Raw genomic sequence first — 24,816 nt, forward strand, 5'->3', positions numbered from 1 at the left:
CGCTCACTGCCCTGATTCCAAAGCGCCCGTTCACCTCTGAACCCAGAGCTGATGTAATCTCCTGCTTGAACGTTCAGCTTTAGGACGGCATCAGCCCTGGGACGTAACGAGAGCCACATCACACAAGCAGATGTTCGACAAAAGCTTTATTGCTCGTTTGCGTACGAGCTCCCAGTACCACATTTCCTGAGTTTCTTAATGATCTTGCAAATAAGATTTAAATAGAACAGCAAAGGGAAAAAAATACAGATAAAAAGAGAAGCCACTGATCTTTCTTGCCTAGCCTGGGATCAGAGACAGGCACAGAGCACCAGGATAGGGCAAATCTCTACCCCAGGAGGGAATGTGGAGGAGATCACAGCTAAGCGTGGAACTGAGACAGTCGCTGCCATCTGCCCTGGCTTGATTTACCCCCTGCCTCCATCATGGAGCCCCACTTGTTTTTATATGCAGCCACGAGCAACAGCCATCCTCACTGCTGCACAGGTCAGTGCTGGGAGCAGCTCCGATCACAGGTGAGCGCAGCGCCAGGGATGGCGCGGGTGGGGGGCTGTGCTGGCCTGGCCTCTGCACCACGGATAAAGAGGAGATTACTGCTCGCAGCTTGTAATCTGGCTTAAATCCTGACACCATCACCACGTCAATTTAGGCTCAGAGAAGCATTTAATAAGCTTCAAAACACACAGGCAAAAAAATCCCAACCAACAGTGAGCAAAGTGAAGGGGAGCAAGGCACTGCTGCGCGATTCAGCTCCGGCGGGTACCAACACACACGGATCTGCTGCGATCCAAAACAAGGCAGTTACACACCTGTTATCCCATCTCACCCCACAAGCCAGAACCCAGGCTTTGTCAGGGTTCAACTGTGGAAGGCAGAATGCAAATTAATGCCCGTTTGGTTTAGAGCTCCCTACAGGCAGACAGCAAACAGTACAAGAAGAGCTGGCTGTCCCTGGCACAAGCTGCCGCAGACACACACCTGGCTGGCAGCTCCTGAGAACAAGGCAGTCACAAAGGAGCCAGACTCAAGTGGCAGGTCCAAATTGTCTCTCCTGGAAAGGTTTATTTTAAAACAATTATTATTTATAAAAAAAAAAAAAGCCTGCTTACACATGAATGACAAGGCAATGAAGTCATTTGGCTTGAGGCTTAAAGGGGAGGCAGTGAGACACAAGAAAGTTTCTCTGTGCTTCTTGCCATGGGTGCAGCGTGAGGCCAAGGTTCCTGCCAAGCACACATCTCACTGCTCTGACCAATCTGCCAATGCCAGAAGCACCCAGGCAACACGAATCACCCCCAGGAGCCACAGCTGGAGCAGAGATGTGGGGCCAGCCCACAGCCCCAGCCGTTCTGAGTCACTCACTCAGGGAAGGCAGAGTTCATTGTTACCAGCAGGTCCCCAGTGCCACGTTCGCTCCCAGGTCGGCAACCAGCCTGGTGCTGCCCCTGACAGTTCTGTGTGGGCCATCCATGCAGCTTCAGTGGCCGATCAGCTGCAGCATCTCCTGAGGATCTACTATCTTCTCCCGGGGTTTGCCAGCAGCTTTCCCTCTCGCCACCTCGGCAGCATCTATCTTCTCCCAGTCCGAGAAGGAAACAGGACGGATCCCTGGGGTGATGGTGAGAGACAGGACTGAGGCATCAACCAAGTGAAAATGAGTTCAGCCTCACCTCCCCATTATCAGGGACCTGACGTGCATGAAAACCCTGCCCTTTTCCAACACGGCGTCAGACTTTAGCATCGCACAGGAATAATAATTCCGAGCACCAGGAGGACAGAGATGCAGGTTCCAGTCAAATCTGATTAGTCAGACCTTTGCGAGCCATAACAACAGTGAGCACAGCATCACCGTAGGGGACAAAACACTTAGAAAACACTTCCAGTTACTGTTAAGCCTCAGACAGTTAAGAGGCAAACACACACTTTAATTGAATGCCTTTAAACACTGCAGCAGTAAATGACTCTCTCAGGCATTTTAATCTTTTCCCCAGTTTGCCTGGAAGGATTGCTAGGAAAACCATTCAACAGCAACAACTCACTGTCTACACCACTGACAGTGACATTGTGTCCATGGCCCATGCTGCTTTTAATGGCCTTTCCCAGAAAGTGGTCATTATCCATAGCAACGACGCTGACTTTCTGAGAATCCAAGCCCTGCTCTCCCCGCACTTCAGAACGGCAAAATAGCAGCACAACCCCTTTCCCTGCTTGGCTCCCAAAGGTGGCACGTTGGACTCACTGCCCCAGGATACCCAGATCCAGGATCTGTCTCCGCCACACTTCATGCTAACTGCTAGAGGCTGACACACACTCACCTCGACTACGCAGGATGCTACCCACAGCCCCAAAACCTTCTCTGGAGACGGTCACATCCAGCACACCCCCTTGGAGATCCTCCAGCACAGACTGGGCAGTGTCAAAGCTGTCATTCATGGTGGTGATGATCACTCCCACAGGTCCTCTCTTCACCCACCCACTGCAGTACAGACCTGCATGGGCACACACAGCAGCCAGGCTCAGTCTGGCACGGGACCACAGACCCTCGTGGATGCAGGTTCTTGCCCTGTCCCAGCTTTGGATGTCACATCAAGCTGCAGACAGCAGCACGATGCACGCCTGCTTTGGGGACAGAGTACAGTGCTCTGACAGTGCTGTCACAGGAACTTGTGCACCTCCAGACTAGCACCAAGCAGCCAAATGGGCTGTACGGCTTCAGTAACAAGACTCCAAGGCCTAATAAAACAAAAAATAAACATGTCCTTCAGAGCTGTTTGCTAAAAACCGCACGCCTCTAATGTTAGCTGGGACTGGGATGGGTTTTTAAGTCTGACAGAAGGAGCTGATTTTGTTTTCTGCACAGCTGCCGTGTATTGGCGCCCTCGGCGAGCAAGGCTTCCCAACTCAAAGCCCTCAGCACACCAGCCACGCTCCACACACATCCAGGGGCGTCTGTGGTACAGACCTGGAACACCCCTCACTCTGCCCAGGCTGTTGGGGATAATGCCGTGCTGGGCGTCGAAAGGCACCGCTGGCTCCAGGGGCAGGCTCCGGTAGCCAATGCTGCTGAGCACCAGCCCGCACTCCAGCTCCTCCACGTCTCCAGTGGGGACAGCTTTGGCAGAGTCACCTAAGCCCTGAGAGAGGGAAGAGGCTGCTGACGATAAGACAGTCACCAGACAAAGAGCACAGACACTTCAGGTACCCTTCATCCTCAGGGAAACTGCTAAAGGCCCTCCTGCAGCAGCGATGGGAAAGAGCTGCTTTAAAAACCAAGCGGCTCTTGGTGGTAGAACCAGCTTCTAAGGCAGCCACCATGAGCCTCTCCAAACAGCGAGAGGTTGTGAAGTCATCTTATAGACAACGGCTGCCAAGGGCTACGGGGATGTACTGCTCCATCCCCAGCTCTGCTACGGCCAGTCTGGCACCCAGGAGGACCCTGCAGCCGTACCTCCAAGCGGGTCAGGGCCATGCGGACGCCCCTCACCCGCGTCCCATCGGCGGTGGGCAGCACCTCCTGGGGGCTACGCTGGAACTTCAAGCCCCACTGCCGGGGGACTGCTGCCTTCTCCCTGGGCTTCTCCAGGGCCGTTTTGATCATCAGCTCAGTCAGTCGTTTCCTGGGCCTGGGGGCATCTAAGGAGAGAGAGAGAGAAAGAGAGAGACCTTCAGGTCAGAAAGGAATGTCAGCAAAGCCCCTGAGGACACGGCATGGCCACATCAAGGCAGTTCTCAGTGATGTGTGAATGCCCATTTGGAGTTCATCATGCAGCAGGGGGTTCAGCGCCTTTGAGATGACAAATGGGAAGTCAAAGTGACCAGGAGAGCTCCTGAGGCTTGAGGCCAGTGGGACACACAAATCAAAGCTTGTAATGCTGCTGTCCTGCTGGCACTTGGAGGCAGCAGCCTGTGGAGAAGAGCAAGTCTCTGGACATCCCTGAGCTCAGTGCTTTTTCTTTCTCACTCTGCAGGAGGCTTTTAAATCAAAAGCCTTGAGACCTCTTATGCAAGGCTCTCTCAGACATTCCAAGCCTCCTGCCCTCATCACTCAGACAGCTACTATATTCCAAGAAACAATGCTGCTGTGGAAACAGAGAAATAGGCTGCTCCCTGCTCTCTGAGGCCTCCCATCACTCTGAGAACAAGCCACACCACCTGTCTCTCACACGCCATGCACACAACAAGAATTTCCCTGATGCACGTTCTGAGCACCTCCAGAACACTCTTGAATGTTTGTCTGTTGAGGTGAGTCCCTGTCTGGAGGAACTCGACACACTTTCCTCACCTTTAACAGCATTTTCGAGGCCTGTGAAGTCAGCAGGGTTCAGGACAGGTTGGGTACCAGGCAGATTTATCATCTCCCGCAGCTCCTGGGAATTGCAGGCAGGGAGATGTTACCTCTGATGCAGAGATGCCACCCAACAGCCCTAGGCAAGTCCAGACCGGGAGCCAGCAAATGGCTGCAGGAAGTGGGTATCTCACACATCCATTGACAGACTGCCTCTCCCCAATGGAGAAGGGTAGCCTGGGGTCCAACTCTGAGGAGAACACTGCCCTCCAGCACCCCCTCCAGAGACAGAGAGCCTTACCTTGATAGTGAAAGCAACTTGGAGAGGCCCCCTTCTCCCAGCCAGCCACACGCGCTTCACCTTGCTGCAGGCTAGAGCTGCCAAGGAGCACTCAGTGATGTCTGTCTTCTGCAGGACAAAGACATGTGACAGGAGAGTGGGATGAGGTCAGATCTGGAGGGAGCAAGAGGAAGGCACAGCCTCTGAAGGTGAAAAAAAATCAGCAGAAAAGCAGGCCGTACGTACAGAGCCTGGACAAGGATGGAAAGCAATTCATCTGCCTTTGCACAAAGCTATTTGAACAGCCAGACCCTCATCACTGAGCTCTCTGAGGCTACACCGTGCGAGGCAATGAGCCAGCACCTCAAGAGGTTGCCCCCGGCCACTCACCACATGCAGGTTAACCACAGGTCTAACAAAGCCTTCCAGTGACCTTTATTTTGGAGTGCTTATAGTTTTGTTGGGTCATCTCCCATTTCAGGATATACAGGCACCTAACTGAAACCCACTACAATACACTGCTTAAATCAATGCCTGCTTGACCCAGGCAGCTCCAAGCACAAACACAAAGAACTGCTACTCGTTGCCAGAACCTCCAATTTGTACTGTTGGCTTTTTTGTTTTGTTTTGTTTTTTTAATTTAGACATTAATACAGGAACTTGCTGCACAGCTGTAACCAACCTCACGGCAGCTCTCCAGGAGGGAGAGCCCTTGCTGCTAACATCTGGGGCAACAGCTGTGCAGAGCAGCCAAAGCACACCAGCTGCCTGTAGGGGAGCACAGCAGCAGAAGAGGCCCACTGGCTTGGACCAGCACACAGCAACCAGTGTCTCCAGTGCTGCCATCGGGAGCCTGGCTGCTGCCCACAGCAACAGCAGGAAAAGAAGCAAACAGAAGAAGCCTAAGGTTTGGTGGCAGAAAAGAGCAAGGAGCTCCTCCTTTAATTCTTGTAAGAAATAAAGCTCAACTTTTTAGGCACTAGAATGGCTCCATACTTTTGTTCATACCTTATGGATTGTGGGGCAACAGCTTTCCCTGGTGAAAGAGCCCAAAGGCAAATAGGGCTCAGGAAGTATATTCTCAGCAGAAAAAGCTCTCTCTCTCTCCTCAGAGTTGGCTGAAACCAGAGAAGTCCAGCACCCACCCAGCAGAGAGCAACTCTGGGTCACTCCCCACCTTCATGGCACCCCAACTCACCCTGAGGAAATCCAGTGGAGAAAGGAGGATGCGGGCGACATCCAGAGCCACGTTGCCATGGCCCAGGATCAGCGCTGTTTCACAGCTTAGGTCAGGCTTCAGCTGCAGGGAGCAAAAGGCCTCTATGACATCCATCCCCCTGGACCCACGCCTACCACCCAAATTCCCTTCTGCGGGTCCCGGCCAAAATACATTGCCAACCTACAGAGCCAGTTAATCTGCTCTCACTGATGTGCAAATTGTTCACATTTCTACCATCTAAGAAGGATTTGACGTGGCTCTTGCTAATCTTTTGCAATGGCAGGCCTTCCAGGATTTAATCTGGAGCTGGATGTCAGCGTTCAGATACAGCACGGGAAGGAAAGGCAGGGAAACAAACGGCCGTACTCACACCCCGGTTCTCAGGCAGTCCGTTGTACCAGCCCACAAAGGCTCGGGCTGAGTAAACCCCACACAGGTTTTCCCCTGGGATCCCCAAAACCCGGTTGTCTTCAGCACCGTAACTCTAGGAACACAGACACAGAAAAGCCGGCGCGTGCAGGGTTCAGCACTGAAACACCAGTCTGCCCTTCTGGCAATTGCTCTGCCGGACACCCCGCGGCCGCCCTCCTCACTCACCAGCACCACAGCATGGTACGCCTGCTGCAGCTCTCCCACCGTGACGTCCCTGCCCACGGTGACATTGCCATAGTAGGCGCAGCGCTCCGAACGCGCAGTCTGCGTGAACGTGTTGATCACATTCTGCCAAGATCAAACAGATCAAACAAGCGACATTATGTTCAGACCACAGCTGGTCCAAGGTCCACACTCACAGGAGGACGCTGCCCCCATTCCTCTCGGCCTTGAAACGTTTCTCCCTGTCTTTGATTTGGTTATTCTGAGGCTCTTATCCGTCAGCACTCACAGATAACTAACTCACTGTCAGACAAACAGAGAGGCAGCTTGGCACAGTTTCCACCTCCCCCTGTGGAAACAAAAACCGACTTTTTGCACCCACCTGGAGGAGATGGGACCATGTTAATACCCTCAGCCCCTCCCTGAGTAAAGCCTGCTGTAGGAGAACGCCCCTTCACAAGGTGAGGCTTGCAAGGGAGCCCTGTCAAACAACCCCTTCCACTCAGGGTGCTGCCTGCCCGACCCTACTGGTTTCAAGTCTTCCTGAAAGCCACTACACCAAGGGAGGAAGCAGCCCAAGTCCTTTCTTCTGAGTGGCTGAGGCTGATCAGCAGAGCCACTGCTGGTACAAGCAGACAGAGACAGCGGAATGAAGTTACCCCAAAACCATGTACATACTTTACATCCATACCTCCCATTTTTCAGATAAAAAATGCATGCATTTTGGTCTGACAATCTCCTGAGATTAAATGGGGTAACCATGACAAAATATTGCTGTGTCTGGATCTCCTCGTCCTCCCACTGCAACCACCTCCACCTCAGATACAACATCTATCTCTCCGCACAATTCTCACTCACTGCAAGGCAAAGGAAAATGACTGATTTAAAAGAGCTCCTTGATTCAACTTCTCCTCACTCAGGTATGCACCCACATCCCAGCTCCATCATCCCCACAGCAGATCCACATTTTTCCAATCACTGACACCAAGTAAGGTCTCAGCACACCCAGGCTAGGGCAGAGCACAAGAGGAGCAGTCAGTGTCACTGCTGCAGCATTGCAGGATAGATGAACATCCATCAGCACAAAGTGCTCTGGCATCCACCACATCTCTGTGCAGCCTGTTCCAGTGCCTCACCAGCCTCACCATAAAAGATTTTTTCCTTACATCCAACCTAAATCTACACGTGGGCAAGGGAAGAAGTCAGCACTGACCTTCACTTCAGGGTGATCCGGTGCCACTCCAAAACGGACGAGCCCAAATGGAACAGGCAGCTTCTCATAGATGTCCACTTGTGCCAGGTCATGGTGCTAAAGGAGAGTAAAGGTTAAGGAATGAGGAAAGGCCTCGTGAAGCCCAGCAGCTCAGGAGGGACACACACTGCTCGCCCACTGCTGGGGGAAATGCAGGGCAAGAGGGAATGCTGCACAAAAATCCTGTAGCCAGAAACTGGTGAAGAGAAGGGAAGTCATCTGTTCCAGACTCTTAAAAAGGTCCTTTACACACAAGTAAGAGACCTGCTCCTGCCAGCTCAGACTGCAAGACGCAACAGAGAATGTAAAGCCAATAACAGTACTTTTCTGGGGCTCTCTCCTCACTCTCATCCCACAGCCCTGCCTCTATGCTGACCTCGTGGCTGCCTTGCTGGACAAAGGGCACCAAACACAGCCCCCTCTGTGCTGGCTAAGATGTGCCAAGAGCCTGAGGGCACCCCGAGCTGAGTCACCTCCAGGTCTGGGCCACAGCTTTACGCAGATGTTTTGCTGTAAGGTTCTTGCTATCTTTTATTTTTAGTCAGCTTCTTCCTGGAGATTAGGCAGCCCTGAAATTTGTCCCTGAGGCTTAGCAACAGCTAATTTCCAAAACATATCACAGGCATCACAGAGCAGTTTAATGCTGGGGTTAAGCTGATGTACCTCTGGTCAGTACCAGCAGATCAGTTTTATATTACAGTCTCATTTCCCATCAGGGATCAGCTGAAGCACTAACACCTGCAGGGCAAAGGATTACCCTTCTGCCCCACTTCAAGTGGAGAAGGAGTCAGGAAGGCAGGGAACGTCACCTGCGTTGGTGAGCAACACCTCCGGACAAATCAGATCTCTGCTAGTTATTTGATTCTAGAAGAGTCATAGAACTCATAAATCATTTCATTTGGAAGAGACATTTAAAGTTCATCTGTTCCAACCCCAAAGCAATCAGCAGGGACACCTACAGCTTGAACAGGTTGCTCAGAGCCCCCTCCAGCCTGACTGCGGGCATCTTCAGGGAAAGAGCATCCACCACCTCTCTGTGCAGCCTGTGCCAGCGTCTCACTACCCTTACTGTAAAAAACTGTTCCTTATATCCAACCAACTCTCCTCTCTTTTAGTTTGAAAACGTTTCCCCTTGTCCTGTTACAACAGACACTGCTAAGGTGTCTGCCTCCTCTCCTATAGCCCCCTTTTAAATACTGAAGGCCTCTCTCGGTTGTCCCCGGAGCCTTCCCTTCTCCAGGCTGAACAGACCCAGCTTTCTCAGACCGTCCTCATAGGGAGGCATTTCATCCTTTGGCATCACCGGGTCATAACTCACAGCAACAGGGCCAGGCTGTATTTTGGCCCAAATGACCCAGGGGCAGCGCAGCCCGTCCCAGCCCCACAGAGAAAGGACGACTCCGCAGGGCCAGGGCCGCTCCGAGCCGCAGTAAGGAGAGGTGCCCACAGAACCGCTCCCACATCCCCGGAGCTCCCAGACCCCTCCGTCGGCCCCAGCCCCGGCCCCGCTACCTTCAGGATGTGCTGAGCCGTGTAGAACCCCGCGGGGCCGCTGCCCACCACGCAGATCCTCGGGGCCGGGGCACGCGAGGACAGCCAGCGCCGGAGTCCTGCGGGTAGAAGGGACAGAGCGGCTGAGGCCGGCCGACCCGCGGCTCCCCACCCCGCCCGGCAGCACGCACCCGCGCGGGCGGGAGCCGCCATCGATCGCCTCGCCGGTGGCGGAGTGCAGCCCGCGGCCGCGTTCTCTGTCCCTCGGTCCCGCACACCCGAGGAACCGCTCCGAGGTCGCAGCCGCGCCCCCCTACCCCCCCACGCGGCCTTGGCGTTCTCGGAGCCGCCCCCTCGCCCCGCCCCGCCCCCTCACGGCGACCACCGAAGCACGTGGCTCCCCGGGCTCCTCCATCGATCTCCCGGCGCCCCGCAGCCCGATGCCGCAGCCCCGCTTCCCCCCGCCCTGCACCCCTCACCGGCCCCGCCGCCCCTCCAGCACGCGCCGCCCGGTCCCATCCCGCCTGCCGCCTCCCCGCCGACCAATGCCGAGGCGGCACTTAGCATAAACCCGCCCCCGCGGCGCGGACAACCAATGGAGGTGTGCGGCTGGCCGGAAGGGGCATAGAGAGGAAGGGAGGGAAGGGAGGTCTCGGCGCCGTTCTGGCCGGCCCTCTCTATGGGTAAAGCCTCCACGGTACCCCGGGCGGGGCGGGAAGCGCGGTTAGTTTCCACTCTGAATGGCATTTCTTTATTTATTTTCGAGAGAGAGGAGCTGCAAAGGCGTCCAGGAGAAGGAGAGCTCAGAGACGGGTTATTAAACCATCCTCTTGTGCAATAGAGACCGTGCTACCAAACCCAGAGCACACACAACATCCCTGCAAAGGATGCGGCAGCACAGAGAGGCTCCAGCCGCAGGAGAGCCACCATTTCATCTCCTCATTCCCCCGCACAGGGCAGCAGGAGCCCCACTGCCCGGCCCACCACCGGGCGCAGAAGATACTTATGGGTTGTACAGCTGCCAAGGCACACAGGCAAGCACTAAAAGGGCTTTTTAAAAGCAATTAAGGCCGATTTCACCGCTAGAAGCTAGTTTTAATAAGGGTTGTAAAAGCCACATGCTTTCTCATCTTGGAAATTGGTTCCTGCTGTGGCAGGCAGCTGGCCCTGTGCTTCATTGCATGATCCTTTTGCACAGTTGCATGGAGAAGAGCAGCTTCTCATAGCTTCAGAGGACATTTGTACCTTCAGCATCATTGTCCCAATCCCTATAGTAACAGCACCCACAAAAAGGGACAGAAAGCAGGGGTGCTGAGCACAGGGCCAGGAATCTCCCTTGTAAGCAGAAGCTGAGCATCCCCAGCACTGTCCACCAGGCTGGACAGCTGCCCTGCAGCCCTCCTCGTGGGATCCCCACATTAATTGTTCCAATGACAAAAAGCAGAAATAAAAATCAACTTCAACACCTTGGGCTGAATTTGCCAATTCCATGTTCCCAGAAGAGACAGATTCCCCCATCCTAGCCAGGTAAAGCACAGTGGCAGTAACAACCCCTGCCCCCCCCATATCTTTCCACAACTCCTGGCAGCACACGGTGACACAGCCCTGCCACCTGCTGCTGCCAACGAGGACACAGCCGATGGGGCTTTGCTTCACCCTCCCAAGCATGAAAGCAGTGCGGGTAGAACCGAACTCTGTCCATAAGCAGCTCCAGGGGGGCACGACCCCCTGCTCAGCACCAGGGCACCGGGAGGAATGTTTCCTGCAGCCAGTCGGCCCCAGCTCACTGGATGCCCACCAGCTCTGTGATGGGCGGTGCGTGGACCATCAGCTCCTCATACTTCTGCAGGAAGAGCTGGAGCCTGGAGCCATAGGTGTCCTCATTGTAGGGCAGACGCTTCTCCTTCAGGTACTGCGACACCACAGGTTTGATCTGTGGAGACAAAGGGACTTTCTGCATTTGCAGTCTGGGCCAGAGCACGGCCCTGCCCAGAGGAGGCAGCCATCCCCAGTGGAGTGCGGGAGGGCACATCAGCTGCAACAGCTTTGCTGTGAAAATTAAGAGGAAGGTGGTATCCAACGGCAGCAATTCAGGGAGTTCCCCTGGCACGTGCCTTTGTAGAATTAGGATTCCTTAATGAGGCTTTTCATGAGGGTCAGCCCCACATGCTCCCACTCGTGCCTATGTTCATCCCCATGCGATGGGGGCGGGAGGTACAAGGGGCCGCTCCTACCCACCCCAGTGTGACATGAACTGCCCCACTGCAGCCTCCTCACAATAGCTTCATCCTCATCCATAAACGATATTGAAAATAAAGTGTTATGGGATGGAGATCCCAGCCTTTGAATCTCCTCCTGCCAAGGACAGCATTCCAAATTTTCAATGCATCCCTTGAGGCAACAAGGATGGGCACAACCAAAACCATTGGAGCCTGGCACGGACCCCAGGTGAAATCATAACAGTTTGCATGGTACGTGAGATGCATCCCACGTGGAGAGGCAGGAGGACCCCTACACCACGCTGAGGCAGGGACTGACTCACCTTGAGACACATGTTGTCAGACAGGCTGGGGAAGAGGTGGTGCTCCACATGGCAGCTGATGAGCGAGTGGCCGAAGCACCAGTCGAGCAGTGCATTGCGGGGCAGGTTGAGCACACCCAGACTCATCTGCTGAATGCGCTTGGGCTTCCGATCGGCTGCAAACATGGGGAGGCCGATGTGCTGCAGGAGAGGCACACTGGGTCGTTCCACCCTCCTATCCGTGAGCCCACAGCACGCACAGGCCCTGTGTGTCTACCTGTCTACCACCCTCAGGCCCTGTGCCCCTGCAGAACCCCAAGCTGTTGTGCCAGGCTCCTCCCTCCAGCCCAGGAGCTGCATCTCCATTTGCATCTCCATATGCAAAACACACCAACACCCCAGCTCCACGGGCCACAGAGAGACATCACCCAGCCTTTCCTGCTCCACCACCCTGGCTTTCCCCTTTCCCCCTGCAGTGTTCCCATTACATCAGCACAATGGAGATTACAGCCAGGATTGCTCAACCTGAGCTGATGACAGTCTGCAAGGTCAGGCAGATGCCCAGCACCACTGGGACCTCTTAGAGCTTCATTCCCACCTGGAATATGTTGACGTGGATGTAGGGGTGGGCCAGGAGAGAGCGGGTGAGCAGCATGCAGAGCAGGGCAGACCACGGCGACTGGAAGCCCGAGACGTGGCGCAGCAGGCAGTAATGGCAGCACAGCCCCAGCGACATGAGGCAGACAGTGCGGAGAGCAGCCCTCATCTCCACGTTCCTCAGCAAGTCTGTGCCAGGAAGAGAAAGAACTGGAACGTGGTGGTGGCCCATCCGCTCTTTGTCTCCCTTTCTCCCAAACTTCGTGATGTGGCTTAGCAGGCATGGATTGGGGTTGGACTTCATGGTCTCAGTGATGTTTTCCAACCTCATGACCGTACAATAACGCTTGTTTTGGGGGTTGGAGGTGTCCCCATGGCAGGACCCCATCCCAGCATTAAGGGAGGTGATGGGACACTTGAGCTATGACATTTGGATGCACACTCATCTCCAGTGCCCAGTGGCTGCCTCCACTTCCAGCTTTGCCCAGGGGCAGTGCTCCAATAGTCTGTCAGTAGTTCCTGGGCTCTTCTCCCTCAGTCAGTTCTCAGCACTGTTATTTCTTCCAAGTCACTGCTCTGTCTGCTCCTTGTGCCCATCCCACCCCTGTGCACACATCGAACACCACTGACCCACCCACCCAAACCTTGCTATGGCCAGATATCCAAATTAAAGGGAAACAAATCTGGGGCACGTTAAGCTCATGAGAGCTTTTGTCAGAGCTTTCAGTGCTTGATCAAAGCATTTCTGAGCATCAGCAGAAAGGAGAGGTGTGAGTGAGCTCAGCATGCCCAGCATCCCAGCCCAAGGCACACACCTAGTGCAACCAGGGGGGTTATGATGGGCACGGCGAGCGGCGCGATGAACAAATAGACGTAGCGGTTCAGGAAAGGCAGCTTCCAGGTGCTGGAGTCCCCCAGGCCAATGACATTGGTGTAGCCATGGTGGAGCTTCACGTGGTTGTAGCTGGCCTGCTCGGCAGTGAATGCTGAGCAGAACTGGGTGAGAGAGAAAGGTCGAGAGGTAACGGCCTCAAGTTGCACAATGGGAAGTTCAGGTTGGGTATTAGGAGAAATTTCTTCTCGGAGCAGAAACCATCCCCACCACTCACCCCCTTCCATGGGCAATATTCCCAGTGCCCAGTGGCGAGGTGCTGATGGGGTTTTTTGGGGGCCATCAAATCACACTCACCTCAATGAAGAAGACAGCCCACACTTTGCCCCAGGACCTGGACTTGGTCAGGGCGTTGTGGCTGGCCAGGTGGCTGCCCTTCACAGCCAGGGTGTGATATCCCACGCCGAGGGTGAGGATGCCTGCCAGGAAAGGGATGGCGTGGGCTGAACGCAGGCATAGAAATCCTGTGGAAAAAGCCCGGGGCAGGAGCTCAGTCATCACTTCTCCGCTCACAGCCAGGACTGAGAGGTGTTGCCACACTAAAACAACTGACTGCTGCCCTAAACTTGTTTTTCAGACATAATTACAGGTATTTGAACTGCCTGAGCCAGTCAGTATCCCTGCACAGCACCCTTTGTGGCTGAGCTCCCAGCTGCGATGGCAGCAGACACGGCTAGGGAGGCACCCAGCTGTTCCCATCCCAGCAAGGGAACCTACACACCCTGACTGCCCAGCTTCAGGAGCAAACCAGAGGAACCCCAGGATGTGTGCAAGAGAGAACAACCCACTGTGAAAACCACGGCGCTCTATATGTTGGACAGACTTGCTGACAGTTTTGTGCCTACACAGATTTACAGACTCATCTAGGACAGGATATTTCTGGGGACAAAGGCAGTTCTGTGATGATTTCAGTAGTCCCAGGTGTTCAAAAGCAGAATCAGCCCCGTGAGCCCAGCCCAGCTCCCCCTCTCCCGCCGTTGCTCAGGGCATCCACACCCAAACCCCGCGGGTTTCCCTGCCCAGCTGCTGGGCACACAGCTCCTTCCCACCCCAGTTCCCCTTTGTTACACAGCGCAGGCCTCCAGCGAGGTCAGGATGCCCCAGCATCGGGTAAAGGGTTTACTGCAGTTTTGTTACAGCTTGACAGGCTGCTAATAGGCTTCCAACACAAACAAACTCCCTTGCTCTCGGCATCACCAACGTGAAAGCAGCGAGAAAGCAGCGGGACCCCCATTGGAGGGGAGGATTCTTACCTGCTGGCAGCGCTAGGAGACTGCAGCTGAGGATGCAGATGTCCACGCCGTGCCTCTCCCACCAGCCGCTGCTCCGCACCACCTCCTGCACTCTCTCTGAGAGCTCGGCCATCAGCGCTTCCCCACTCCCCGCCCGCTGCAGGGCCCCGCACACCTCTTCTCCCCGTCCAGAGGTCACATCTCCATCATCCTTCTCCGGCCACAGCTCCTCATCCTCCACCATCTCCTCCGTCCCGCTGACACGGGGAGCCGGCTCGGCCCGGTGCGGGGCGTCCCGCATCCCCTCGCAGCCGGTGACGCCGCAGGGATGCCGCCCGCTCCGCCTGGCCGCACCGCCGTCCTCCAGAGGCATCTCCCCGCCGAGCGCGGCCGGCGCACAACAGCGACGCTCAGCGCAGAGCCCCGCTGCCCCGACGGTGGCCTCGTCCCTCCCGCGTCCCTCAGTCCCCAGCGCTGCCGCAAGGCTCCGCCGCGCGGCTGAAGGACAGGGGGAAGGGCGAGGAAGGAAAAAATAGCGATAACGATCGCGTAACCCCGAAGCCGAGGAGGGCGCGGAGGCGCAGCGCCGGCCCCGCACGCAGCTCTTCCCGACGCCGCGGAGGTGCGGGAGGGAGGAGCGGGGCCGGCCAGGGAGGAGGCTGAATGCAGATGAGCAACCGCAGGAATCCGCGCTGCCCATTTCGGGGAGGGCCGGGATAAAGGTGGGAAAGTGACGGAGAGGCGCGAGGGGATGCTGAAGAGAAAGGAGCCGAAAGCCAGCAACAGCACCAGAAAACCCAGGCAGAGCATCTGGGACAGGGAATAGGGCTTCCTTTCCTCCGGAGCCCATCGCGGGGAGATGGGAGAAAACCGGGGAACAGCGAGCTGCGGAGGAAGAAACGAACAGCACGGCTGTGCCCCTACTGCGGCACCGACACCCACGGGAGCCTCCTCCTTTCCGTGCTGTTTCCACGGGTTTTGTAAGAACTTCCTCCCTTCCATCACTGTCTCCCGGAAATCACAGGGACTGAAAGCTTCTGGGACACGTGCACAGACCCCTGAGCCCTATGGAGAAGGGCTATCAGCCATCACTTCGTCTTCGGGGCACTGGAATTTATTCTTTATTTCTCCTCACCAAAAGCTGCACCGTCTCAACAAGAAGGCTTTGTTCCCCCCAGACCCCACAGCACCAACACCTGCTTTGCTGCACCCAACGCTGTGCTGCCACGGCCCCAAACTGGGATGGGCTCTGGGCTCAGCCGACCCCTGCAGTGACCCACAGGGAGGTGAGCCTCACCCAGCACTGCACCACATTCTGTGCCCCAGGGGATTCGTGTCACACCTGGAATAATTAAAAATAAATAAAATAGAATCACACGCTGCAAAAGGGAAAATCTGAGAGAGAAGATCTAGCAGCTCTGCACTGTGCTCTCTGCTCACTTTGTGAAGGAGTTTCCAGAGTCACTAAATGAAACTCAGCATCCGGAGCCCCAGCAAGCCTCCGTGGGCAACTGAGCAACGCCTTCATCACCGGAGGAACAGAGCAGGAGTTCATCCCACTCGTGGTGTCACCGCCAGAGGACGGTGGCAGCACAGTGAGAAGCTGCTCTCAATGCCAGAGGGCGAGAGGTGAGCTGCGGCACAGCGAACCATCGCACAGCTGCAGGATGGGGCAGCACGGATCCTGTGGCAATGTTGGAGGTGGGGATCACCATCAGGTCCAGGAGCAGTGAGAGGCGGCAGGTGAGGTCGGACTATTTGCGGCAAGGATTTGCTGGGCACCAGCACTGATTGGCACCAACAAGTTAATGAATGACCCCAGGTATGCATGGGGCTCCCCAGCTCAGGAGGGAGATGAGCAGCTCACCTGAATGGCACAGCTCCTTCTGCTGCTCTCCCTCCCCCCCTTCCCAGGAGCCAAGACAGCGTCTGACCTCAACAAAGGGGGATTTCCAGTTTAGGACTTGGAGTTTGCAGGCCTGTATCTGCTTCCTCACTGCCCTGTAAAGATTTATGTTCAAAATGAACATTAAATGTTCAAAATGAACTTCTGAACCCTGGTTTACATCTTGCTTTCACTACGTACATCCAAGCCACACAGCCTCACTGACCCCAGCAAGATTTTAGGGATGAAAGCAAAAGATAACATGCCTCCATTCCCACTACAGAAACAAACACCTCCAATTTTGCAGGAAAAAAATAAAACAAACAGACCATAAAACAACACAGCAAAGAGTCACAAATCCTCCAGCACACAGCAGGACAGCAGAGATCAGCGTAATCCCCGGCTGTGAAGCAACGAGCTGCCAGCTGCCACTGACCTCAGACAGCACATCACCAGCACAGGGTCCCTCGAGCACACAGGGCAGAGCCTTCTTCAGCCAAACGGGGCTTTCACAGCCCGAGCAGTGTTTGTAGCAAAAACTGCAGCAATTGCTATGCCGAGGGACAAAATTCTTCATCTCTATTCCACTTACCCCATCAGCACAGCTCAGCTTTCCCTGCAGTCCTTCCCTTATTTAACACCTGGCTTTGGATGGGGTTTCCTCCCTGCTTCGAAGCTGAATACATGTGGGCAATCAGCTTAACGAGGAGTTAATTGCCATTATCCCCTTCCCAACAGGCAGAGACTATGCACCATCATTTGTCTGGGGGCTGCTCCTGGTCTTCAAGGAGCAGCCACTCTGGGGTTGACCATCTCACTTCCAAACCTCCCCCCGAGGCCCGGCCTGGGGCACGGAGCTCCACCTGCAGGCAGCGCCCAGCTTCACCTCAGGCCCCCCCAGACCCACTCCGTGCCCCGCCAGCTCTGTACAGGGCTGCTGGGGGAGCAGAGCTGCGAACACCCTCTGGGCACCCCGAATCTTCCACCCTCGGTGTGAAGAAACATCCTTGAAGCTGCTTGAGAAGTGTCTGCGCAGGCACCAGAGGGAGTCACAGCTCCACTGTACGTCTGCACAGCCGGTCATTTTGCCAAAACTCGGCTGCAGGCGGCCCCAGAAAGGAGAGCGAGGCTGCCACCCCGTACCGCGAGAGCATCTGTGGCTGCTCCACAGCCGCCCTTGTCCCAGAGGACACCCGTGTTCCTTTGGTGGAAAGCACTGGGAAGGGTTGGCCCGGGTCCCTCACTCGCCCTCGTGCTCCCAGCGCCGCCAGGACGCACCGAGGCAGCGCGCTCCGCTCCAACAAACCGCCGCCGCCCCGGGCAGCCGAGCTGCCTGCCGACACGAGGCGCTCGCGGGCGCTGCAGCGGTGGGAGGATTCCTGTCGGCGCTCTGCCGCTCTGGAAGTGGCCGCGTGCCGTCACCGTCGTGGTCCCCGTGTCCCTCAGATCCAGCGTGGGGACAATGGCGAGAACAAAACCCAACACAGCGGGGACAAAGCGGAGTGGAATCGTGAGCTGGGTGTGAAACAATCGGTTATTGCACCAGTTTGGTGGAAATCGCCCAAACACTTCGTCCCTTCCCAGCCCAGATGGCTCCCAGGGACTCGATGTGCATTCACCACCTGCCCCTGCGGCCACCGTTACCAAAACGCCGTGGTGCCTTACCTTGACCATCCTGATGCCATTCCCAGACCGTGTTTTCCGTTTTATATATCAGCTGTGAATAAAGCAGCTGTCATCCACCCCCTGCTCCATGCCGGCTTAATTTCAAAAGCCTGGCTGGAGGTGTCAACTAATCACAGACTTCCTCCACTTAGCAGCTCAGGGTGCAGGTGATCATTAGTTTGGGTGCCTCTGCTGTTGCCCCGACCGAAACTGCTTGCCCCCACCCCTCGGTCCCCGGTGTCATCGCATGGCAAGGTGTTACCCAACACAGGGCTCAGGGCAGGATCCGTCCCGCTCCACGAAGCCGTGCTGCCCAGCTCACGGCTGCATCCATAAAAAGGGGGAAACCTGGGTCCACCCCCCCAGCTCCATTTGGTTGCAGAGATTTGGGGCGAATCATGGGGAGGCGACCACTCATTTGGCAACACCAGAGAGACATCTGCGCTGCAGATCCCCAAATCTAAGCCTAGTTTTCATGCAAACACGGCACTACCCGGCCCTGACCCTCCCAGTCCCCAGGCTAATGGGATGCCACACACATCTCCCCACGGGCACTGCATGGCACGCAGCCGCCCACACGACACTTTTCCCACTCCATACTGCAGAGGCTGCCAGCTGTGTCTAGGAACAAGGGGCATGTCCAGCCTGCTGGAACAGAGGGACACGGGCAAGGCAGACCCTGCAGGACAGAGCTCCAAGTGTCAGATGGATGCACTCAAATATGATGCACTCTTGAGTCTGGGATGGCACAGCCAGCACCGCCATCGTGGACAGCCTGGTGCCACCCTACAAGGCTATTTCTCAAGGCCACAACAGACCAGAAGGGACACGGCGTAGAACAGCGTCCTGCCTGGCACCCACTGCCTTTGTCCCCAGCAGTTCCTGGCCGCACCGCTGTGTTTGCTGAGTCTCAATAACACAGAGATAAGCCAAGGCCTGACCGGAATCTCTGCTTTGACTCCATCTCTGCTCTGGATGGGATCATGAGACGCCGCACAGAACTCTCACCGAAACCAGAAATAACTGCAACATGAACATCTCCCCACCCATTACATGGACACCCCCAGGTCTCCTGGAGCAGCCCACACGTGCAGCTATCAGTCGGACAAGGCGCCGCTTGGTGTTGTCTCTGTACCTGGGATGCGCACCGGTGCTCGGCCACAGATTGGTGCCACCCTCAGCTGCACGCAGTGCCCGGTGCCATAGCCAGGTGCCACCCGGCAGAGGGGAAGCAAGGGCATGCATGGCCATGATGTAATCTTGCCCCGGAGGCCGTCCCTGGAAGGGAGCGAGCTGCCCGGCCGGGGTGGAAAGCCAAGGCGTTGTGTCATTCCTTCAGGCTGGAAATTTGGGTGGGAGCCAAAGGGCTGCCCAGATCACACCAGGCTCCAAGAATGTGTCCCAGTCTCGGCAGGTCTCGCATGCCAGTACCTTAATTCCATCTTTTGGCCACCAAAGAAAGGCAACGGTCGAGGTAACAGGGCGGGGGAGAGGGCTGCTGTCAACTCCCTGCTCTGCCTGCTGGCAGCCCTGGGGATGCATGCAGCCAACAGCCTACAAGACTTGTCCATCTCAACAAAAGGGAGAATTGGGCTGAGCTGCTCCCAGCCCACCTTTCCATGGAGCAGCCCAAATTTTGGGGCAGGGGCAGCCCACCAGAGCTGGCTGTGTTTAATGTGGGTGCTCAGATGCACTTTGCCAGCCATAGGGATAACTCACACACGGGCTGGCAGGGATTTCATCAGCACGACCAGACCCATACAACCAGTTAGCTTGGAAAAACAGGGACAATTCTAATGACAGCTTTGGAGCAGTGGTGCTCTGGGTCCCAGCACTCCACAGGAACATCTGGCAGAGCCTGCAGGAAGCTGTGGGGCAGCCTTGGCTGCAGGCCCAGCCCTGTGCAGGATGAAGGAGACATCCCAGCTCCCGTGTTTTGTAGCTCCTAGGAATACATGAACACAGAACTGCTAGATTTTGCAACTAGGGCTGCAAAGCCACTCATTCTCCCTAGCCCCAGTTCTCTGGCTTTCCCCCTAGAGCTGTTGCAGGCCAATGCAAGTTGCTGTGTGCTAACCCCAGCCCGAGGAACTGGGAGCCACTCTGACCCAGGCAGCACTGTCGCTGGATTATACCACTGGCTTCATCCAGAGCCGGCTGGGATCGGGGTCAGCTGCAGCTGCCATGCTCAAGCACTTGGCTGCAGGAGGGCCAAGTGGGGCAAAGCAAAAGAGGGAGGAGGCCCAGAAAAAGAAACAGGGCTCAGAATAGAAACCAGGTTAGGGCTACACTGTGGGTGGCGGGAGCAGGTATTGCTGGCTGCCATGCCAGCCCTGGGGACCGCAACCTCCACACCAACCTCAACAGCGCAGCCAATACGATGCCATGGGAGCACGGCAATGCAGCAGGCTTGAATGGTCTTCACCCTTGGATTTTGAGAGTCTTCCAGCTGGAGGGCGCAGGGGGAAAGGGGCTGCAGGAACCTGTATGCGAAAGGGCTGAAGGCTCAGCCCTGAACCAAGCCCGAGCGCTGGGGCAGCTGGACGGTGGAAAGAGAGAACTGAATAGCAGGGAAAAAAATCATCAGATAATTTTTGCTCCTTTCTTCCTGAATGGGAGAAAGAACAATCAACAATGAGCCAAGCGGCGCAGATAAGCCTGACCTCCCACAGTGCCGGCGGGGCGAGCGTCACTGGGCTGGCACTGCCCCGAAGCACTGCGGCTCACACGGGGACATCGGCACAGCGCCGCCCCGCACACCGCGTCTGCCGGTAAGCACGGAGCTGAGCCACGGCCGCGGCCCTGCTGGGCTGCAGCCAGCTGGAGCTGGGCACGGGTCCGGCACGGAGCTGATAGGGGCTTTACCGATAGCGGCAGTTCTGGGAACGGCGCCGCGGCCCGCCCCCGGCCCTCAGCACAATATCACCTTCCGGCACGGCGTAGGTGATGTCCTTGGGAAGCAGGGCGATTTGCTGCGAGGGCAGTGACTAAGGGGTGAGTTCTGTTGGAAAAAGGGGTGACGCTGAACACTGTGGAGGTGATGGGAAGTGAATACGTAGGACTCAGGCTGCTCAGGGAGCTGTGGCTTTCCTGAGCCATGGACCACCCCAGGGAAGCCAAGTGTGTCACCCAGGATCTATCCATCAGCTTCAAATCATGAGAAAACTGCTTCCATAAAATCCAGAAGGACAAATGCTGCACATTATTGCAAACACCATCCCCATGACCTCTGTTTCTCCCAGACGCCAGACTGTCGGTGCCCCCACTTCATGCCGTGTTGCTCCATTCTCAGTAATTCAGGGGAAGGTTAAAATGGTGCCTTCATTCAGCCCTCAGATCCAGGACCCACTCACTCCCCAGCAGACCAAAGCCTCCCCAGAGGCACCTGCAGCACCCACGTCACACACGGGTGAAACCAGTCTGCGCTGGGGACACGTCCCCAGTCATGGCACTGGTCCTGGCCAGGACGAGGCAGACTGAGCCCATCGTGCTCCTGCCCAGGGAGCCAAGTGAAGCCATGGGCTGGGTGAGTAATGCCCTGGGCTGCCTGCCTCGAATACTTGGGGCTGATCTATTGCCTGCATGCCAGGAGGCGATGACCGCTTGCCAAGGTGTGGATGCCTTCCTGGAGCTGTGAGCGGGGCTCAGGGCCACATCCCAGCCTTGTGCTCATGCTTCTGTGCCATCACTCATCCCCTTGCTCAAAGCAGAGCCTCCAGCCCCCAGCCAGGACCCTGCTGTCCCCCACACCTGCTACTCCCAGGAGTGGCTCTTGGGGACATGGGCAGCACCACACCTCCCAGCAAAGCCACTCTTCGGTCATCCCACGCGTCCCGCTGGGGATGGCTCTGGGTATGACTGAGCCCCAGGGGCTGCTCAGCCCTCACAGGCTCTGTCCCAGAGCAGCAGTCACACACACGCTGATGCTGCTGCCGATATCCTGCCTACACTGTGTAGCCTCTTACATCAGAAGGCATCCGGTCAGCTCCTGCCTCCTGCCTGCGCCGGCACCACGGCAGCTCAAGGGCCCAGCACTCACAGTCCCACACCCTAAGGATCCCTAAATGCACCTCCATGGGGTGCGCATGAGACTGGGACAGGAGAAAGGTGTCCTCCCTCTCAGGGCACACACACAGCAGCCATCCCTGGTGTCTTCTGAAAGCAGAAAAGAAAAAGAAAGGATGTCTTAATTCAGTATTAAATTTCTTTTCTATTTTTAATTTAAGAAATTTTGGTATGGGGATACTGAGCTGGCATCTTCCTCAAGCATGGAAACCCTGAGCCCCTGCATGTTTTCCAGACCCACACAGATGGGTTAAGGGGTGCTGGGGCAGCAGGGCAAAGGTATTCTGCATTGGGTAGGATGCAGTGCCAAGAACAGCACCCATCCTCTCGCTTCCTCTTCCCAGCCATGAACTATACGGAAAACCCCCGTTCAGATCTTTGCCTGGAGCTGCAGTGGGCAGCCAGTTCACTGCACGCTAAGAGGCTGTGCAGGATGCATGGAGCACACGCTCAGGATCCATGCGTGTGTTAGCATGAGTGACTGAGCTCAGGGCATTGCTGCTGGGCATCTGCTGTCGTCCCCCGGGCCTTCTGATGGTCTCTCGTGGGATGCAAAGCACTGCGTGGTTTGCGCCCGATTCCCTTATGTAAGAGTGGTGGGGATCAGCCATGGTTTGTAGGTCAGAAAATGGAGGTGCAGGGCAGGTAAGGGATTGGGCTGGGTCAGCCGGTGAGTCAGTGCCAAAGGAGGGACCGGTGTGGCGGAGGCTTTATTAGCAGCTGAGGGGTGGAGCGAGGCTCCCAGGCAGGCGAAGGCACAGCCGAGGCGCAGCATCGGCCCATCGGGGTCTCGCCCTCTCGCCTCGTGGCCCCGCATCCTCAAATCCCCGACTGCCGGCCATGCGGCCCCGCTGCCCTCAGTGCCACCCCTAAGGGCATCGGAGCTGCCCGCGCCCGCAGCCCCGCACCTCAACACGGCCGCAGCAGTGCCAGGACGCCAGGGATGGAGCAAGGTCAGTGAAACAGGTTTCTCCTCCTCCGTCCCTCGAGCACGGCGCTTTCATTCGCCCTTCCCTGCGCAGGTTGGGAGCTATGGACTTGTTGACAGCGGCTCTCGTTAGCTCTGTTATTGAGCTGCGATGGGGTTGGACATAGCGGCTCAGACAGTGAGCGGTCGCCTCACGCGTGTTCCCATCTGGGAGTCTTTGCTGAGGCTCTTCCTCCAGACTTGTAAAGATTCTTTGTGCTCGGAGACCCCTGCTGTGGGGAGGTGGGTTCTGGAGGACCAACCTCCATGCCATGGAGCTGGGCTGCAATAAGGCTGTGGGGCTGCCTGAGCACTTGGTGCCAGTGTTGGGGACTGGGAGTGGGGCAAGGATTGGGGTCGTCTGGGAAAGGCTGAACACAGTGCTTAGAATAGGAGCCAGGATCCTTCCTCTGCCCCATTCAGGGTTTTTGCCCCACTCTCCTCTGCATTTCTCTCCTGCGCCTGCCACCCGTGCGCATCGGGATGGGGACACATAGAGGCAGCATTCCCAAAATGCAGCCTGAGCTGGCTGGGGCAGCACCCCACAGACACAGCGGGTTTGGCTGCAATGCGGCCGCACCAGGCAGGTTCCAGTGAGACAATGGGATGGAAGCAAAGGGGTGCTGAACCCAGCTCAACCCGTCCTTACACCTCCTCCAGGGCACGGGTCCCTGAGCAGGCAGGGGTCCCAGGGACTGCAATGGGGGACAGGGAGAGCTGGGAGGTTATCTGCTCTTCCTGCTGGCACTAGGCAACGCATGCAAGTTGGAGCTTGGTGTGCTGCACTGGGGAAAATTGTTTCTAATTGCTGCTGAAGTACATCTTAAAATGTTAAAGAACTCCCTGCAACCCCCACCAGCCTCGTATGCTTCTGCAGAAAGAGCTGTGTACCGTCACCATGGGGACTGAAAAGCGATCACAACCACAACTCCACAGCTGCAGAGCAAACATGTGCTGCCATTGCCACAGCAAAGCTGAAAATCTCAGATCAGGCTGGGTTCCCATGCTCTCCTCTGCAAGGCAGTAAATTCAGGCTCACCCGCCTACAACCAGTGCTGTCAGCCCCACTCTGGCCACGAGAGGTGCTGGGATGCAGACATTGCTCTGCACCAGTGCTGTGCCCCCACTTCCCCAGGATGCTCCATGCCGTTCCTCAGCGCTCCTCCAGAGCAATCTGGGAACAGCACTACTGGGGAGCTCACCCAGAGGGAGAACCCATGTCAGCATTTACAAATTGTGTGAAGCAGACCTAGAAAATAATTTATAAATAAAATAATGTGTTCATGCTCACAGGTGCAACCCAAGCACCTGCAGCGCCAAACCCAGCCCCAGCAACAGGGGTGGCATTTGGGGCCACATCCAGCCCTGTGCTCTGATGGGAGCAAAGCCGTGTGCAGAGGGAGCTCTGTGTTGACCCCCACAGTGCTGCCTCCATCCCGGCCGTCCCCTCCCGTCTGCACACCATGTTACTCAGTTGTCCATCCAGGAAGTGAATTCCCAGCAGGATGGGCAGGAAATTGTTAAGCAAATGGTGTGCAATGGCGCACGCTGGCCTGGCAGGTCACTGACCCCAGTGCCGCCCTCTGTCTGGGCTCCCGGTGTGGAGCACAACACAGGGCCATGGGCTGAGTGCTGTGCTGCCCGGCCTCCAGGGGTCACCTCCAGCTGCGGGACCCACTTGACGTCCCACGGCCTTTCCTGGCTTCCACTGTGGTACCTGGTACCCGGGAATTAGGGATGCTGCGTCTTCTGCACCATTGGGGTAGGGAAACACATGCCCAAACACAGGGACTTGTTTTTGCTAATTTAGCATGGAGAGCAGCACAAGGAGGGCTGGCATTTAGGGCATAAAGAGATGTGGATTCATGGTT

The 24,816-nt window shown here is 56.3% G+C and overlaps 2 protein-coding genes across 10 annotated transcripts; both read right to left on the minus strand.

Annotated features, from left to right (window-relative positions):
- Positions 1 to 131: 131 nt before the first annotated feature.
- FDXR (ferredoxin reductase) lies at positions 132 to 9,668 on the minus strand. Of its 4 annotated transcripts, none has more exons than XM_048965226.1 (12): positions 9,601 to 9,668; positions 9,143 to 9,240; positions 7,592 to 7,687; positions 6,382 to 6,504; positions 6,155 to 6,268; positions 5,764 to 5,865; positions 4,587 to 4,694; positions 4,283 to 4,367; positions 3,449 to 3,633; positions 2,963 to 3,134; positions 2,316 to 2,489; positions 132 to 1,608 (listed from the first exon to the last, which is right to left on the minus strand). In XM_048965226.1, the coding sequence occupies exons 1-12, from the start codon at positions 9,638 to 9,640 to the stop codon at positions 1,478 to 1,480; spliced, it is 1,428 nt and encodes a 475-aa protein (XP_048821183.1). In that variant the 5' UTR covers positions 9,641 to 9,668; the 3' UTR covers positions 132 to 1,477. The 4 variants fall into 4 exon arrangements, with proteins under 4 accessions (XP_048821183.1, XP_048821184.1, XP_048821182.1 ...); XM_048965227.1 differs by lacking the exon at positions 9,601 to 9,668 and adding an exon at positions 9,313 to 9,446; XM_048965225.1 differs by lacking the exon at positions 9,601 to 9,668 and having other exon boundaries at positions 9,143 to 9,449.
- Positions 9,669 to 9,930: 262 nt separating this feature from the next.
- FADS6 (fatty acid desaturase 6) lies at positions 9,931 to 17,272 on the minus strand. Of its 6 annotated transcripts, none has more exons than XM_048965428.1 (7): positions 16,841 to 17,272; positions 14,385 to 16,364; positions 13,429 to 13,595; positions 13,055 to 13,235; positions 12,241 to 12,428; positions 11,664 to 11,843; positions 9,931 to 11,054 (listed from the first exon to the last, which is right to left on the minus strand). In XM_048965428.1, the coding sequence occupies exons 2-7, from the start codon at positions 15,211 to 15,213 to the stop codon at positions 10,905 to 10,907; spliced, it is 1,695 nt and encodes a 564-aa protein (XP_048821385.1). In that variant the 5' UTR covers positions 15,214 to 16,364; positions 16,841 to 17,272; the 3' UTR covers positions 9,931 to 10,904. The 6 variants fall into 6 exon arrangements, with proteins under 6 accessions (XP_048821385.1, XP_048821388.1, XP_048821384.1 ...); XM_048965431.1 differs by having other exon boundaries at positions 14,385 to 15,248; positions 16,685 to 17,272; XM_048965427.1 differs by having other exon boundaries at positions 16,685 to 17,272.
- Between the last annotated feature and the right edge of the window lie 7,544 nt (positions 17,273 to 24,816).

Source organism: Lagopus muta, chromosome 18 (assembly GCF_023343835.1).
Source record: "Lagopus muta isolate bLagMut1 chromosome 18, bLagMut1 primary, whole genome shotgun sequence".
Lineage (NCBI taxonomy): Eukaryota > Metazoa > Chordata > Aves > Galliformes > Phasianidae > Lagopus > Lagopus muta.

Excerpts from the sequence above, each read along its gene's own strand:
- FADS6 (XM_048965428.1), bottom strand. The coding sequence starts at position 15,213 with ATGGGCTCCGGAGGAAAGGAAGCCCTATTCCCTGTCCCAGATGCTCTG. Across the intron at positions 13,596-14,384 it reads TCTCCTAGCGCTGCCAGCAG|GATTTCTATGCCTGCGTTCA; the intron begins GTAAGAATCCTC and ends CTTTTTCCACAG. Across the intron at positions 12,429-13,054 it reads AACCCCCCTGGTTGCACTAG|ACTTGCTGAGGAACGTGGAG; the intron begins GTGTGTGCCTTG and ends TTCCTGGCACAG.
- FDXR (XM_048965225.1), bottom strand. The coding sequence starts at position 9,334 with ATGGCGGCTCCCGCCCGCGCGGGTGCGTGCTGCCGGGCGGGGTGGGGA. Across the intron at positions 4,695-5,763 it reads CTCCACTGGATTTCCTCAGG|AAGACAGACATCACTGAGTG; the intron begins GTGAGTTGGGGT and ends TTTGTCCTGCAG. Across the intron at positions 3,634-4,282 it reads CCTCGAAAATGCTGTTAAAG|ATGCCCCCAGGCCCAGGAAA; the intron begins GTGAGGAAAGTG and ends CTCTCTCCTTAG.